Source organism: Gossypium arboreum, chromosome 3 (assembly GCF_025698485.1).
Source record: "Gossypium arboreum isolate Shixiya-1 chromosome 3, ASM2569848v2, whole genome shotgun sequence".
NCBI lineage: Eukaryota > Viridiplantae > Streptophyta > Magnoliopsida > Malvales > Malvaceae > Gossypium > Gossypium arboreum.
In genome coordinates, this window is record NC_069072.1 from 119,423,346 (window position 1) to 119,435,453 (window position 12,108).

The following is a 12,108-nucleotide window of genomic DNA, read 5'->3' on the forward strand; positions in this document are numbered from 1 at the left end:
AGCATTTGATTGATTCAAAATTATTTTGGAAAATTATTTATTCTTCTGAAAAGTTAATATTTTTTTTGTGTTTGGATGAATTTATGTAAAATATTTTCTGTTGTTAAGTAAATTCTGAAAATATTTCATAAAAATTGTTTTCAATAAAACAAGAATATATTTGAGATTTATGATAAAAAGTTTAAATGAAGTAGTGAATTGATTACAAAGTGATGTTCAGGTGAAATTATAGTAAATAATGAATCTTCATGATGTTAAGAATTAAATAGTAAAATTTGTGAAATTTACAATTGAATCAAGAGAAGTGATATGCATGAAATTTTGTCATGTGAAATAAGATATTATAATAAATTATTTGATTAAAGTGCTTATATGATGAAAAATAAATTACATGGAAATAGGGCTAAATTTAAAAACTATACAACAGTTTAAGTGTGAAACAATTTAATATGTGAATAAGAAAATTATGGTAAAAGTTTAATGAATGTGTTATGAGATGATGAAATATGTATAAAGTATTGTAAAAGTGAAATTGTGGGAAAATATGGAATTTTTATGATGACAAGGATTAAATTGTTAAACTTGAAAAATATGTGGATGAAATAATAGGAGTGAAATACATATAAATTTGATATTGCAATAAATTATGTGGTAAAAGTGTAACAAGAAAGAAAATTGATTTAATATGATTAATTAGTGAATATTAAACTTTTATGACAAAAAATAACTAAATTGAAAAATTATGAAAGATTATAAGAAAATATTTTATAAGTGAAGAATGTAATAGAGAATGTAACATCCGGTGTTTTAACCCGACGTTCGGTCGAGTATGAGGGTGTTACAGTGAATAAAGCGTTATCAGTTTTGAAAATGTCTTATAAAAAAAAATTGGTAAGACATTTTACAGAAATAAGAGGGTAATTTTACATTGACTGAAAAATATTTTACGTTGACCATCTTATTTTACATGAAACAAATATTGAAAAGAGTTGAAAATATTTTTCAAAAAAATTTATACATTGAAACAAACAAAGCCTAAGATATAAAATGTTTTGAATAATGAGGATTGAATCAACAAATAAAAGGGATGTGACTTGAATCATTGCAAAGCATTGAAATTTCAAACAACTAGAACTGAATGTTTTCAAAAATATTTGTATTCCATTCTTCTATTTCAAATAATTAGAATGTTGGAGAAATATAAATGGTAACGAGCGGAACTAAGAGAATTGGTCTAGAATTAAGGTAGCGTTTGGTTTAAGAAAATGTAATAATTTTCATGATAATTTAATCATTTAGAAAGTAATTTTAACGTTTAATATGTTACACTTTATTTATTTTTCTTAAAATTACTTTCTTATGAATATGGAAATATGGTTTCTATAGTAAAATGTGAAAAATTACTTTTCCATATAAATTAAAAAATTAAAAGAAATATTAAGACAAAACTCTATTTTATATTGGTTTAAGATATTAGTCTATCAATAAATGTAAAAAAAGAAATTATTGCCTTCTTCCTCTATCCTACAACTTGATTTTTATTTTATTTTAATGAATTCTTCACAATTATTATATATACATATTTCTTTTTAATTTATTCAAAACAAGTTTTATATATACTTAATTTTATATGTGTATTATTATATTCACAAAATATTAGTAGGACAAATTTGAAACAATTTTGCTTTCAATTAACATTACAAATTAAAAAATAAAAATATCAATTACAATTTATTATTAAATATTTAATCCAAATATTTGTTAAGAACAAAGTTTATTATAAAAATTAAATATATAAATATTGTTCTTTATTTGAGGAGGGTAAATTTATAAATTATCATTACATTACTAAGAGACTATTTAGTGAACAAAATGTGATAATGTAACTTTCTTAAGATTTTGATCAATACTTTCCAATGTATATCAAATGCTATAAAATAATTTTCTCGGCAATCACATTCCATTGAAATCATAACATGGGAAAGCACTTAATGCTACCTAAATGTTTCCAAAATATTTGTATTTATTCTTTTATAATATATATATGATATATACATTTCGTCACACCAACTTGTCAAAAGTTTATACAAATATAAATATAGACATACATATAAAAGGGTAATGATATGCTCAAGTTCCTATACTCTTTGTATATTTAAAATTTAATCTTCATGCTTTTATTTTGAATAATTTAACTCTTCTACTTTTTAGATTTAAAAATACAAGTCGAATTGTTGAGATGGTTAAAATATTTATGTTAAATTATGATCAAATACAACACTAATTTTTTTTGTAACATGGTTACCAAATGAATTTTTATATTATTTCAAAATGATACACTAATGAATTTTATCGAAAAATTTTAATAATGTAAAATTAGATCTAAATTTTAAAATCTAAAAATAAAAATATTGAATTCTCAAAATATAACGAACTAAAATTTAAATGTACGAATAGGGGCATATTTTAAATTTTTGTGGTAAATACGTAGGGATTTGAAACCGACTATTCTAATTCGCTGACTAAAACAAGGTGCAACAAATTAGACCCCTTCAATACTGAGCAGAGTCAAAAAGGTGATTAGAGAAAAATGGGTCATTTTTGTCATAAATTTGATTTCCATTTCAGTCTATTTCACAACAATGTCATTTTCCAACAAACTAACCACCAAATTTGCAAATGTATTATGACCCATGTATTACAAAAATGACTTAAATAATAAAATATATCAAATTTTGGTTTTATTTATCATAATTATGAATAACATTATGGAAAACGTAATCCAATTCAGGAAAATCATAACTTCGTACAGATAAAAGTCGCAATAAAATTTGGAATATCAATTAATAGTTTATATTATATAAAATTTAAAATTGCTATATATATATTTTTATATCAATATATTACACTATTTAAAATTACTTTATTTTTATCGTTACACTATTTAAAATTATTGATTTAAAAGTATCATTTTCTTTATAAAATGTAAAGGTAAAAGTAGTTTAAAGAGCAAATTTTTAGATATAATGATTTTTAAGCCTTCAACTTTGTAAAAAAATTATTTTAGTTTTTCATTTAATAATTTTTTCTTTTAAGTCATAAACTTGTATTATTTGTTAAATTAAAATGGATAAAAAAATAACATTCATTAACTTTGTTGATGTGACAGTCCGCATGTAAATTAATTAATTTTTAAAATTAAAAACTATATACTTTTTAATAATTTTAATAACTCTTATATTTTTAATAAATTTTATAATATTTTAAATTTTAAAAATTAATTAATTGATGACATGATATTCGTAGGGTAATCTATATTTATGCCATATCGATAAAATTAACAAAATTAATTTTTCTATTTATTTTAAAATAATTTCACAATTGACATAAATTTTAAAATAAAAATAAATAAAAATAATTTTAAAAAATTAAAGAATCAAATAAATTAACTTTTCACCATTTTATTTGCTATTCAATTAATGTAAACAAAGAAAATTGATCATGAATTAATGATGTGACGGTAGACATGGGAAACATTTTCTAGTCGAAGAAATTCAAATGCGAAGGTTAATTCGGGCATATTCATTAAATAAATTTATAATTTTATTTAAATAAAATAATAATAGTTTAAATAAAGCAATTACTTCTGGAATGGTTTATTTCCAGCGGAGGGAAAACTCAAAGACTGGAAAAGGAATAATTATTATGGTAAGTGAACCATCATCATCAGATTCCGGCCTCCACCAAATCAAAAACAAATCTCTACCGTCCGATTCCTCGTATTACTGTGACCGTCCAAACGCAGTATCCATTACCAAATCAAAAACAACCCCCGCTAATAAATAATGAAAAAGACCGGAAGTTAGCCGGTTCAACCCGTGGCCCCCACCCTGGTTCGAATATTTGATGGCCAAAGAATTCACGCTTCTCGATACCTGAAGACAAAATTCCTTTCCCCCTCGACCATCAATTTTCCCTTTTTAATAACATATTTTAATATTTATTTTGCTAAGTTAATGTCCCTTTTTAATATTATTTTCCTTTTATTTCCCTTTCTCCCTGTAAAAATCTCGATCTAAAAAAGGGAAAAATTTATTGTCTGAAAATCCTCCGAGCTCAACAAGAAGCTTAAACTTTCACCTTTTTGCTAACCCAAGCAAGATCGACATTCTTCTCCCACTGCCACCCCCTTTTAGATTTGTTTATTTTATTTTTATTTTTTATAAAATATAAAATTATTCTATTTTTCGAGATCACGGTGCACTTCAACCGTCTTGTTTCAGTCCACACCAACGGCTACGGTTGCATGTTCGACGGCCGGAGTTTGTTCCATCGCGAAAGCGATCAAGACGGGTACGTCGTTGGAATCTATGTCTAGTGCTGAGATTTGGAGAGTAGGATTTGCCGACTACTTTGGATGCCTATTGGTATTGGCTGCAGGATAAATGCTTTTTATTTGGGATTTAGGGTTTCCGAGCCTGGTGCTCGTGCTCTCCCTGCTCCTTCCTTTGATCGGCTTTTTCGTAAGGCGGAAATGGCAGTTTTCTGTAGCAAGGCAAGCGGAGATAAAGAGGCTCTTGATTTTGGCCTCTGAGGAGGCGGCTAGAGTCGAGCTTGAAGCGACTATTGAATACGGTACGGTTTCTATTTCGCGGAACTATCACCAGTGTGCTGTTTGTTATTGTCCTACTACCACGCGGTGCGCTCGCTGTAAAGGGGTTCGATATTGGTACGTTAGCTTGTTAATTTCGTGTTATTGTTCTAATTTATTTATAATTATTGAGATTTCTTTTTGTTTAGGCGATTTTGTTTCAAATGTATTTGAGATAAATTTGATTCTTTTATCTGACAATACTGTCTTAAAGAGTATGTAATCGAAAAAATATTTGATTAGATAAGTGCTTCAAGTAGCGCAGGGCGAGTGTGGGTCTAGTTTAAATACGCTTTAACATGTGTGAATGTACGGTAGTCGTGTAAGTGTTTATGTAGTGAGCAACGAAGCAATTTAGAAGACTTTGTGAAAATTAATTTTAAACCCAACATCCACAATCTATCATTGATGGGAAGTTTGGAGTTGGTCTTAAATGCTGCAATTTTTTGGTGGATGTTTATGCTGATTTTCTGAAAATGTTTTGGTTTGTAAATTACATGTTTGAGCCTCCTATCTCTAGGTTACAAAGACAGGATATTAGAAAAACAATTCCTCTTGAAAATAACCTTTTCCTTTGTGCCTTTTTTGTCTGCAGTTTAGGGGTTCTTTTTAATCTAAGAGTTGAGGTTTTGTATGTTCACTAACTACATTTGCGAATCATTAAAAATGTGGTTCATTTGATGGAAAAGTAACCAAAAGAAAATCCACCTAATGAATAGAGAAAATATTTTAGCTTTCCCCCTATCATTTTGTTGTAATTCTAAGGATTTCTTTTACTGATTTGAAGGGACAACAATAGTAAATTATGTCCGTGTTTAGCATTATTTTCTAATGATACAATTGATTTTGTAGAAGTTCTTTTAACAGTTTTTTTTTTTAATACCAAAAATTGGATGTTTTAGTTCTGCGAAGTGTCAAATTATTCACTGGCGGCAAGGTCACAAGGAAGAATGCCACCCACCTGCCATTGCCATACACCAAAATCATGATGAAGGGAGCGATTATGGTCAGAAGGCGATAAATCAAGACCAATATGGAGATAGATATGAGATTGAAGAAAAGTCACATGCAAAGTTAATTGGAACATCCTCTACTGAATCTGCATTGTTTAGTTCCATCACAGGACCTGCATTATTGAGTTCCTCTAGCTCTTCTGTGGTTTTAGATGGGAAGGATGATGATGCAAAGGTTGAGTTTCATGCTGATAGGGAAGGACTGAGCTCTGCTCCAGAATCTTCCAGTGCTTCATTTTCAGGATTTTCGTCTGCAGCTGGTAGTGAATCATCTGATGATGTTTCTGTGTGTGAGAGCGTAAGTTCAAATGAGCTTGATAAATTGGATGGTTCCTCATCTGCTGATGTTAATCTTGACACGTTTTGGACTTCTGTTGTCAACAATGTGGATCAAACCAATCCATCATCCCCTAAATTTGTCAGTTTGGTTGATTCTGTGGATGAAATTTCTAAATTAAGTCATAGCAAGCCTGATCAAAGTGAAGAGAGCCAGTGCAGAGCAACTAGTTCTTCAGGATTAGGTGTTAGTGATATGTCTGAGGGCTCAAATGCTGAGGCTTCTAGATTTTCTTCTGATTTTTGGGGCAGAACTTTGGAATCAGTTCCATCTACAAGTGTTGATGACAATGAGTCATTTAACTCTTATCATAAAGAAGGCAGTAAAATGGCCTCACTTGATTCTGGATCATCCTTACATTTTTCATTTACTTTGGCTGGAAATGCTTCTTCCTCATATCCGCAAGTCTCCAAGGTGAAAGATGCCAAATTGGATGATGCTACTCAATGTGCTACTACTTTGGGGCATTCCAAGCTTTCAGATGGAGTAGTTTTGTCCGAAAATGGTGGTTTAGATTCTCCGAATGAAGGAAACTCCAAGTCCTCAAATTCTGTATGCACCAACCAGGGTGAATGTGGATCTAACAATATTCAGCATGTTATAAATCCCAGAGAAGCTATCAATATAGATTTTCCACTAGTCGGTAGCTTGTCATCTTCCCATTTTGAAAAATCAGGCTCTACTGTTGTCACTAATGGACCTAGCATTAGCAATGCTTCTCATTTGTCAGAGTCATCTGATTCTTATTCATCCAGTGACAGAGTGCATGCTGTTCCCAGTGTGAAATCTGGAAAATTTGATGATGTTCATGCAAATTTCGCTAAATTATCTCAGTTTTCAAGTTATTCTTCTAACGGTAAGAATGGATTGAAAACCTCAATGTGGAAAGTTGTTGATCAATTCAGAGTATCTAAATTTCCAAAACACCATTCATTTGGAGTTAGTAATGAGGTTGGTGGAGAATATAATGATAAGCTTAAAGTTGTTTTTCCTTTTGTCTTACTTTGCCTTCAACATATTATCTTTTTGTTAGAATTTTGTTTTGTTTTTGCAGGGAATTTTTCCTTATGAATCATTTGTCAAGCTTTATAGTTGGAACAAGGTGGAATTACAACCACGTGGCCTTGTAAATTGTGGTAACAGGTAGCATCAGATTTTTCTATTATCATAATGAACAATTATGGAAAAAATTATTGAACATAATCTGGTTTTTATGTTATATTATTGGGTAAATCCACCTACACCTATTGCACTTTAGTTTCCTGCATAGCCACCTTGACTTTTTTCTGATAGCACCCTGATGTTCTTTTCGGTTCCATAAGGGTTACAACTTGTAGCATTAAATAAAAAGATAATGAAATGACTCTAACACCCTTCGTATGAGTTCAAATTTTCAGAATTGTGCCATCAATCCCTATCAAAACCTTAGAAATAAACAAATATATGGACCTTTGGCCAAAAGATATTTTATGAACCGATAACAGCCCTATCCTAAAATCACTTTTCTTCAAGGTTAAAATCCATAACAGTTCAAAATAGCCTAGTTAATTATGATGCCATTGCTAACATATTTAAATCCAGTATCTGGGACCCTTAAATGCACCTGAAAAAGAGGCAGGATAGACAAAAATCTATGAAGGGAAATTTTTTTAAGTAGTTAAGGTATGGCAATCTAGAAAAAGGAATAGAAAAAGAAATCTAAAATGTAAGAAATATTACAGAAAATTATTTTCTCACATCAGGTCATCACAAATAAAAAGAACAGAAATAAACAAAAAATTACCCCACTAAATCTAGGCTAACAGAAATTGCAGAAAAAATTGCAGAAGTAAATGTGTGGACTTTAAGGACAGTTTGGGTTAGACTAGTCCAATTGTTACCTATTTTCTGAATCGGGAACAATACTGCTAGATCATGTTTCTGCCCTATGCTGTTTCGATTAGGAATTCCTTACATGCATAATTTTAAATTTTAAGTTTTCATCCTTTAAGCTGTGTCGTACCTTGGATGTGTATATTTTACTATTTTATTCCTTGTTTCTCACTTTCTTTTAATTTGCTGTTTACTTTGCACAGCTGTTATGCCAATGCTGTCCTTCAATGCTTGACTTTCACTCCTCCTCTGACTGCTTACTTTCTTCATGGAATCCATTCCAAAGCATGTATGTCCCTCTAATGTTCCAATTGGAATTATAACATTTTTGTGCTTCGAGGTAGCATGTTGGATGACTTACTACAAATTTCTTTCTTAGGTGCAAAGAAAGATTGGTGTTTCACTTGTGAGTTCGAAAAATTAATTTTGAAGGCTAAAGATGGGAAATCTCCGCTGTCCCCTATAGGAATACTTTCCCAACTACAAAATATTGGCAGTCAACTTGCTAATGGGAAAGAGGAAGATGCACATGAATTTTTAAGGTCAGATAGGTTTAGCAATATTTAATGCTTGAACCATTTGAATAATGTTTTACTCCATGAGAAATGAGCAATGCTTTCAATGATGTTGCACTAGTTTATTGATGAATTACATTTGACAGGTATGCTATTGATGCTATGCAATCTATTTGTCTTAAAGAAGCTGGGTTGGCTTCATCAGGTTGTTTAGAAGAAGAAACAACTTTAATAGGCTTAACATTTGGAGGCTACCTTCGGTCAAAGGTAAAAACTAAGACCAACCTGTTTTTTGGCCACGCTTTCTCCTCTCTCTCTCGTGCACTAGAGGTCTTATTTGCATCAGGAGTTTGTGTTAAAATGCAAATAATGCATGTAAACTTTTACTTTTTTTTTGCAGATAAAGTGCATGAAGTGCCAAGGCAAGTCCGAACGTCATGAAAAAATGATGGACCTAACAGTTGAAATTGAAGGAGACATAGGAACCCTAGAAGAGGCTCTTCGGCGGTTTACTAGGACTGAAATTCTGGATGGAGAAAACAAGTACCAATGTAGCAGGTTGATTCGCTTACAAAGTGTTTCAGAAGTTTCTTTAGATATTGTATAAATGGTACCATCAATATCATGCAAAGAGACTTGAAGATGAACTTTTATGGAAACAGTCCTATGCTCAAAATTTTGTTCTTTTATTTGTCCCTCTTTTTGGTAGGTTAAAATTTGACAATTTAACTTTTAGAGAAATAACATGGAGAAATTCTCTCCTTAATTCCTAACTTGATAGGCTCAAAATCAAAACTATTATATATTTTTCTTCGGGTTCTTTCTTGAAATTGTTGGAAGTATGGTCTTTGTTTCTATAAATAGTATACTTTGAAGAAGCTCTAGGCTGTATTTTGATGCTTCTGGAGAAAAGATTTACCTTAAATTTTGGAAGCTATAAGTGTTTATGTACATAATACATTTTTCTTTCTGTCTTCTCTGTCATGTGATTATGCAGAGATAGCTCAATTGAGTCCTCCCCCCCACCCCCTTTTTTTTGCCAAAATTTCATTGATAGTTGAAATGTGATATCTATATCTTATGTTTGTGATAGATCTGTATACTGAAAATTAAACAACTTTAACAGAACTTCTGTAATGGAATTAGAATTGCATGTGAAAAAAGTTGTCTTTCCTCAAAGATTGATAAATGGCATAGAATTTCTCTGATTGATTTTGTTGAACATACCTTTTCGTTGAGTTTTTGTGTTTGTTGACATTGGTGATGGTACTGTGCCACTACATGCAGTCTGTTTGGTTGCAGGTCCTGAACTAAATTCTCTACGTCTAGAAGGCATCAATGTTTGAGGTTTGTTCACTTTGTCTTTGTTTTGTTCAGATGCAAATCTTATGAGAAGGCCAAAAAGAAGTTGACAATATTAGAGGCTCCAAATATTCTTACAATTGCTTTGAAGAGATTTCAGGTACAACTTTCGATAAAGAATGTTGTTTTGCTCTTTGTTCTTTGCAGATTCTTACAGTTTAAGTGTGTATTATGTCGCAGTCTGGTAAATTTGGAAAGCTTAACAAAGCGATTCGGTTCCCTGAGATTTTGGACTTGGCACCATATATGAGTGGGACAAGTGATAAATCACCCATTTACAGGCTCTATGGAGTAGTGGTCCATTTGGATATCATGAATGCAGCATTTTCGGGTCACTACTTGTGCTATGTTAAAAATGCTCAAAACAAGTGGTTTAAGATTGATGACAGCATGGTATGTTCTCTACAACTATCATCTGCATGCCTTAAGCCGTTTCATTTGTTTACTGCATGCTTCTTTCCTCGATCTATGTTTTCATCTACATTATATTTTGATTTCCTACCCTTAATTTTTGTAATAGCATGTTTGGCTTGTTCTCCCTTTATTTAATGGGTTTTACCCCCCATATGTAATGTTTTAGCTGTAGTTGCCATGTTAATAATCATCGATTCTTTTAAATCCCTTGCTTCACAATCACTTAATTTTCCTGGGTAAAAGGAGTTTTACAAAAATACTGCCTAATGTTTGGAAATAAACCAAGGGTGACTTTTTTATTCTTCCTTTGATTCTGGACTGCATTAAACAATTTTTTTTTCTAATGGCTTTTGAGATAGTGAAAAAGTTTGAAAATACTCCGGTTGGCATCTATTTTTGATGTCTAAGTTGGAGCCATTTATATTTTCCTGTCTGATGCACCAATCTGTAGGCCAAAAATGCTATCCTAAAGCACAAGAAATTCAGTTTGAAAATATTCACTCAATTTCACCCGCTCATGTTCTGTCTTCATGTTACTCATTAATGTTATGTTTTAATTATGTTAAATCACCTCTCAAGTTTTTCCGGGGCGGTAATAATTTGGCAGGTAACATCTACAGAACTCGAAAGAGTTCTAACAAAAGGAGCATATATGCTTCTTTATGCCAGGTAAAGAATCTCAGTTCAGTTTGCTTTAGAAGTTTATATGATGTCATTGCTTGGTGGTTTAACCAAATTATCTTGCAGGTGCTCACCTCGGGCCCCGAGATTGATGAAGAGCAGAAATAAAGCCATTCCATCGAGTGTCAATTCAAAGAATCCGCTGAAGTCAAATTCTTGGACATATTCTGGTCTTGATGAATTCCACCCCAGCTTGATTCATTCAGATACTCCTAGCAGTATTGAATCTTTTTATTCAAAATACAATCAGCTGCAAAGGATTTTAGAGGACTCGTCGTCAAGTGATAGTTGTTCTCTTTTTAGCGTCAATTCTGATGAAGGTTCCTGCTGTACTGATAGCACACGTGATTCTACCAGCACTGATGACTTAATAGATTCTATATTTGGTGATTCAGTCCAAGGGTGGAACAGCCCATGGAGGAGTTGTGATTCAGATGCTTCTTTTTCATCATCTTCTTCCCCCCTTTACTTGAGGCATTCACCTGTTGCTGATTTAGACCGATATAGTTCGGGTTCACCCGAAATTCGCAGCTCTCGAATGGATGAGGAAGGTAAGGGAGATGATCCTTTTTTCCACTCCGACACGATGAGTAAACAATGTAGAAAGGTAGTAGTAGCTTAGGAAAACTGACTCAAAAGAGATTAACCTCTTAAAAATGATGCATGTTTTAGAAAATCAATGAGGGAAAGAAGAGATTAAAAATCTTATTACGAGATTTGAGTTAAAATGAGGTAAATAAGAGTTTTTGGGAGGGTTGTATATGTAATGTACTTACTCATGTAGTTAGCTTAGCTATGTTTAAAGAAAGCAGCCTATCCCTTCTTGTTCATAGCTTCCCGTTCTCTAGGTAAATAATACACCAGCCTAATCTTCAGGCCTCGGTTTAGCATAATTGATGGCTTAACTTTTGAAAAAATAAAAAAGGAAGTTTTCATTTCATCGAAAATGTAATTTTAATTTGGTAAAAAAGTTGTAAATTAGCCCATAACGTTGTATCTTTTTTGTATTGAGCAAGTAAAAATCCAACGAATTAACGCTTATTGCATGAACTTAGAACTTATAGATTATTTCGTATAACATAGATTATTTCGTATTTTCAGTCATTTCGTAATTTTCACTATCCAAACCACTTTTTGTATAATTATTTTCCCTCTTCTCTTTTGTTAGTGTAATGCAAATATCTTTCACTTCATTCGTCTTTCCACATCATGATATTCAATAGAATTTTCAATTTCACACCCAACACGTGTACCTTTTTCCAC

At 31.4% G+C, this 12,108-nt stretch overlaps 1 protein-coding gene across 2 annotated transcripts; it reads left to right on the forward strand.

Annotated features, from left to right (window-relative positions):
- The first annotated feature begins 3,919 nt into the window (after positions 1-3,919).
- LOC108473386 (ubiquitin carboxyl-terminal hydrolase 16-like) lies at positions 3,920-11,792 on the forward strand. Of its 2 annotated transcripts, XM_053025828.1 has the most exons (12): positions 3,920-4,353; positions 4,441-4,729; positions 5,554-6,952; positions 7,056-7,144; positions 8,077-8,162; positions 8,253-8,415; positions 8,535-8,655; positions 8,789-8,946; positions 9,766-9,850; positions 9,931-10,143; positions 10,772-10,833; positions 10,912-11,792. In XM_053025828.1, the coding sequence occupies exons 2-12, from the start codon at positions 4,446-4,448 to the stop codon at positions 11,465-11,467; spliced, it is 3,216 nt and encodes a 1,071-aa protein (XP_052881788.1). In that variant the 5' UTR covers positions 3,920-4,353; positions 4,441-4,445; the 3' UTR covers positions 11,468-11,792. The 2 variants fall into 2 exon arrangements, with proteins under 2 accessions (XP_052881788.1, XP_052881789.1); XM_053025829.1 differs by lacking the exon at positions 10,772-10,833 and having other exon boundaries at positions 3,921-4,729.
- Positions 11,793-12,108: the final 316 nt, after the last annotated feature.